The sequence below is a fragment of the Salvelinus alpinus genome, chromosome 30, assembly GCF_045679555.1.
Source record: "Salvelinus alpinus chromosome 30, SLU_Salpinus.1, whole genome shotgun sequence".
NCBI lineage: Eukaryota > Metazoa > Chordata > Actinopteri > Salmoniformes > Salmonidae > Salvelinus > Salvelinus alpinus.
This window is the reverse complement of record NC_092115.1, coordinates 19456657-19462342: the sequence shown is the minus strand read 5'-3', so window position 1 is coordinate 19462342 and position 5686 is coordinate 19456657. Positions and strand designations below refer to the sequence as shown.

The 5686-nt window shown below is 40.2% G+C and overlaps 1 protein-coding gene across 2 annotated transcripts; it reads left to right on the top strand.

Moving 5' to 3' along the window:
- The first annotated feature begins 548 nt into the window (after positions 1–548).
- LOC139560499 (transcription cofactor HES-6-like) lies at positions 549–2773 on the top strand. Of its 2 annotated transcripts, none has more exons than XM_071377338.1 (4): positions 549–888; positions 983–1069; positions 1195–1264; positions 1620–2773. In XM_071377338.1, the coding sequence occupies exons 1-4, from the start codon at positions 811–813 to the stop codon at positions 2081–2083; spliced, it is 699 nt and encodes a 232-aa protein (XP_071233439.1). In that variant the 5' UTR covers positions 549–810; the 3' UTR covers positions 2084–2773. The 2 variants fall into 2 exon arrangements, with proteins under 2 accessions (XP_071233439.1, XP_071233438.1); XM_071377337.1 differs by having other exon boundaries at positions 556–888; positions 1183–1264.
- Positions 2774–5686: the final 2913 nt, after the last annotated feature.

Here is a 5686-nt window from a genome sequence, read left to right as displayed (position 1 = left end):
ATTGGCCTCAACTTTGGACAGCATATGCAATGGCCCACAATTAAACTTGAAATACACACAAAGGTGACTAATGACTTACGATGAGAATTGTCTGTGAATGTTGCAAGAGGCTAATGGCTTTTGTCAATTGGTTGTGACTAGGCTAAGTGTTTGTTTGAGTTGTAAGGTATGGTGAGTAGGCCTACAATATAAAACATTTATAGGGCACATTCAAAATGATCCTTTAGGCATTTTTTTACCTAGCGTTTTATATTTGCTAATTTAATAAATATTGTTTTTATGTGTTAAGTATAATGCTGCTTTTAAAGTTGACGATAAAATACTGTCTCTTTGCTATTTATTATCATCATTACATTCCATCTCTTTCAAAACATATTGGTCTCAGGAGCACTACTAGAATGGTGGGTTATGAAAGAATAAACTATTTCGGGCCGGGACACAAACCAAAGAATAGCTCTCATACGGTCTAGCCAAGTCCTCTCTCTCTCTCTGCGGACAACTGCCATAGCGCTCAGAGGACAAAATGCTAGACCAGCGATTGGCTGATTCACATTGCGCTCAACAATCTTTTGCTCGCGTAGTCAGCCCCTCTATTCACATGTAAATTGGGTAAGGCGTTATAAATACCTACTACTGGCACTATCGTTGCGCTTGAGGCTGCATAACAAATCAAGTGCCCGTCTGCACAAGTACAGTTCGGCTTTGTTTGCAACAGGGACCGGAGCCATCTGTCCCATTCACGGTGTGTAACGGTCGTGTGGATTTATCAACCCTCCGTTTTTGGCAGTGTCTGGGTTAAACTTCTCCAACATGGCCCCCACTCCCAATAATAAAAACGGACTGAGTAGAGACGAGAGTGAAAACTATGGCATTAAAGTGGACAGAAAGGTAGGCCAAAGTGTCGCTGATTGTTGTGTATTGAGTGTTATTTAGTGTAACTTAATATAATTTATTAATGTGCGGTTAATTGGGTTTTTTTCAGACCAGAAAACCGTTGGTTGAGAAAAAGAGACGGGCTCGCATCAATGAAAGTTTGCAAGATCTCCGAGTTCTGCTCGCAGACACAGATGTACGTTTTTGCACATTTTATGTCACTTTATCTGACATTCTCCCTCTCTTTGTGTAGCCTATTGTCGTTACATTGTAAACCAGTTATTTACATTTTATCAATCTGACATTCAGTTACAATTAAAGATGGAGAACGCCGAAGTGCTGGAAATGACTGTGAAACGAGTGGAGAGTATCATTCAAAGCCGAGCACAAGGTAAGATAGGCCCATAGGCTAGGTTTATGCACGTGGACATTTCATACAACTAGTGGAAAGTAGTGTGTAGGTCTACATATGTAGGATCTTAATTTAAGACAGTTTGCTACAGCAGGAAAATAATCCAGCAGCAACAGGAAATGTGAATTATTATGTGGATTATAATTCATGGACATTTTTGTAGGGTTGATACAAGTCTGAAATTTCAAAGCGTTAATAACAAACTTCAGAAGCCGTTTTAAACCTCAAATACATAGCATGTGTTACATTTCACGCATTGCAGTAATGTTCTCCTGCAACAGGGTGATCAAATTAAGATTCTTATAAATGTATCTTTCTGTCTGTGATTTGTCAGAGGTCGACACCGTGAACCGGGAGGCAAGCGAAAGGTTTGCTGCGGGCTACATCCAGTGCATGCATGAGGTGCACACCTTCGTGTCCAACTGCCCGGGAATTGACGCAACCATCGCGGCAGAGCTCTTGAACCACCTCCTCGAATGTATGCCCCTAAACGACGAGGACAAATTCCAGGTGATGATCCAGGATATCATGACAGACTGCTCCACTAACAGTAACAGCACTTGGCCCAGTTCTGAGGGCATATACGCAGCACTGGTCTCCCCGGGGGGAAAGAGCATCTCCAGCGGCAGCTCCTCAGCCCTCTCCCCGGCGCACTCCACTACCTCCAGCGATGACCTGTGCTCGGATCTGGAAGAGACTGACTCTGAGCAGAACCACATCTCTGTGGATGCTGAGAACCAGGATGTTCTGAACATGCCCACAGCGGCTTATTCCGAGTCCATGTGGAGGCCCTGGTAGAGCCCCAAATGAGGCCTACAACTGTCCTGTACTAGAGGAATAGCCTACAATAGTTATTGTATATTGGGTTTTATTCTGTAACGCTGAAGATCAAATTCCTTGCAATGTTGTTAGGCTGTTGGATGAGAGATTTTGTAGGACTAGCATGTGAAGTGGGACACTATAACTTCACTTGGCAATGCAAAGTGTTGTTGCAAATAGGCTAGAGGTGGCATCATTTTAAAAAGCTCTTTTTTGTATTTCAACCATTCTATTAATGCGTTTGAACAACTAATAAGTATTCAAGTTATTTAATGAATTAATTGTATGTAATAGTTCAACTTTGAATAATTCCACATTGTTATAGATCTGAGATGTCTTTTTGCCAGATATAGGTGGTTTATTTACCTTCAGTGAAGGGAGGGTACAGTAGGCCTGAATGCAGATGTAAATATGTCATTGTTAATAGTATGGCTGTATAGAAAAGAACCTGTCCCATTAAACCACACATAGTAATACAGTATTCGTTTTGTGTAAATTATTTTATATGTTTAGGTTGAGGAAAATAAATGTTGTAACATTAGTCTGTAACATTGTAATAACACCGTTTTTTAAGTGTTTGTGCCTGATTATGTCATGTCCATATCTCATTTCAGACATAAATTGTCATACACTGACTTAGTTAATTTTATTAAAAGCATTTTCTCTTCATATTGGACTCAGTTTATCCTATTTATTCTAAACCAAAATATAAATGCAACATGCAACAATTTCAGAGATTTTACTGAGTTACAGTTCATTTAATGAAATCAGTCAATTGAAATAAAGAAATTAGGCCCTAATCTATGTTTTTCACATGACTGGTCTTGGAGGGCATAGGCCCACCCACTGGGGAGCCAGGCCCAGCCAATCAGAATTTGTTTTTCCCCACAAAAGGGCTCCCTCAAAACTTGAGACATCTGTGGCATTGTGTTGTGTGACAAAACTTCACATTTTAAGGTGGCCTTTTATTGTCCCCAGCACAAGGAGCACCTGTGTAATGATCATGTTTTTTAAATCAGCTTCTTGATATGCCACACCTGTCAGATGGATGGATTATCTTGGCAAAGGAGAAATGCTCACTAACAGGGATGTGAACACATTTGTGCACAACATTTTAGAGAAATAAGCTTTCTGTGCTTATTTATTACTTTCTGGATTTTTTATTTCAGCTCATGAAATATGGGACCAAGACTTTACATGTTGCGTTTATATTTTTGTTTAGTGTACTTAGCTGTGAAGAATTGAACACAAAGTAATGGACAATCGATCCATTCAGGGAAGTCTACTGCATAGCACACTTCTAAAACAGGGACCAGAAATGGCAAAAATGATTGCCTGCTAAACTCAGTCATTCCACAGTAATCACATTTCAGCTTTACACTGGTAGCATTGTTTTTAAGATCTGAATCATACATGAACATTTGTACGCCATTTGTGTGTGAAGGTAGGCTTGGAAGTTTTAATTTAGGCCTATTTTAGCACAGCTGGGCCAGTGGGCCATTATGAGGTGAGATGGTCTGCCTTGGGGCTTCTCTACAATGCAGTGTGAGATCTGACAGCTGGTTCATTTGATGGCTGGGCCTTCATTGATATTCTGACAGCTTTGATTCCTTGAAATATGCCAAGCAGATGTCAATAACATGAGATGTTAGTTCACCACGAGGTTGTGTGGGGTAATATAAGAAACGTAAAGTGACCAGACACAGCTGCTATAGCATTGGTGCTTATGGGAGAGCCACCCTGAAGTAGACCGGAACTGTGACCTTTTTTTCCAATGGTAAACTACCTAGACTCTAAGTAAGACATCTTTATTTATCCACCATCTTTGATAATATGACCTCAGATCATGCGTCATGCGTAACGGGTACATGGACACCAGAAGAACATTGCACTCTGTTCACAACCTTTATATCCCGTTCAGTCAAAAGTAGAAAGCACTTGCACATGTGTGGTAATCTTTTAAGAAGTATACTGTTTGAGCATGAAAGATCTCAACCACCCCAACAGCCCACCACAGATACCTACACTGAATATGAAAGTGCCTAAGAGAGGAATAACAGGGTCTTAACATGTTTATGTTGGTGGGAGTTGAGACGTTGCTGGTATATGGAGGTGTCAGAAGTGACACTTAGGGACATCAGAGAACTTCCAAGGTGCCACTAGGTCGTCCACTGAACCCGAGGAGAAGCGCTTTCATATTCAGTGTAGGTATCTGTGGTGGGCTGTTGGGGGTCTGTGGGTTTGTTGAGATCTTTCATGCTCAAACAGTATACTTCTTAAAAGATTACCACACAAATGCTAGTGTAAGACCCTGTTATTCCTCTCTTAGTTTTCCAAACCACAGACGATAAACAATATGTTTTTCTAAAGACTATTTCGTTATTAAAACTACAGACGATAAACAATATGTTTTTCTAAAGACTATTTCGTTATTCCAGTGATAATTGTTATTCTTATTGTATAATTGAATACATATTCATGCATGATGTGAAAAAAAGTCTAAGTTATAATGCCATTTCATTAGCCTATACGCAACGTTCAGTGAGTTATATGGCTAATTTGCAAGAGTACCCTAGCTAGCGTTTAAATAACACACATCAACAACCAAACACCTTCTCTGTAACATATAGCCTAGCAAAGGTGGCTCTATAACGATTGGATTAATTGTATATTCATTCTCTACCTGAAATCCACATTATTAGGAGACATTCACAGACTGTTTGTTGTCAGTTTACGATGGAGCCGACTCCAGATTAGCGGAACCCCAGAGGTGGCCATCACCGCAGGGGGGAAACTGTCCAGATTCACACCTGATCATCAAATTGGGAGAGGTGCGAACGGCGAGGCATGTGAATGACCGTGGCCGCTTTGATCCAAGCTACTAAAAGCCGTGGGAAAATCGTTCCAACTATCCCACTGTCTGTCTGTCTTCCTGTCCAGTTTCCACTGATAACATCTAGCCATGGGCTTTTGGTCGCGAGCATTAGGATTTTATTTGACCCTCTCCTCTTGCATTTTCAGGCAAATCGGAATTAAATGTTCTATACTGCAGGAAAAGGTGGAATAACTAACATGCGGTGGTTAATAGCCCTATTTTGGCTGATAGGCCTATTTTGAAATGCCACACTGCCATTCAATTCGAACAGTTAGTGAAGTGAGCATATGGCCAATCATTTCACCAACGGTCAATTTTCTGTAACTGCTTAAGTCATTCAGGTCCTCCCAAATTAAGAACGTGCCATTAATGGTCCATTACACCATCTACCGAAATTAACCTAATTAATTAAGAACTGAAATCACTTAAGAGTTGCAATGAATTGATCTCGGGAAAAACATGAAATTGTCTCTTTGGTCTAAAGCTTTAGGAGCTGTCGACATCAGAAGGAGAACTTGCTAGGATATCCTTCAATATTGATCTATTTCCACTGAACGTATTTCCACAATAGCCTTATCCCGAATACACACAAACACGAAAAAGATATCCTAACATATGGCATGAAATAAATGTATTTTACCTACTTGATTTTATTACAGTTATGTCCGATTATTGTGTTTTCATAAAGAGTAGGCTAGAAGCGTAAA

Coding starts and splice junctions, on each gene's coding strand:
- LOC139560499 (XM_071377337.1), top strand. CDS start 811: ATGGCCCCCACTCCCAATAATAAAAACGGACTGAGTAGAGACGAGAGT. Junction 889..982: donor GCATTAAAGTGGACAGAAAG/GTAGGCCAAAGT, acceptor GGTTTTTTTCAG/ACCAGAAAACCGTTGGTTGA. Junction 1,070..1,182: donor TTCTGCTCGCAGACACAGAT/GTACGTTTTTGC, acceptor TCTGACATTCAG/TTACAATTAAAGATGGAGAA.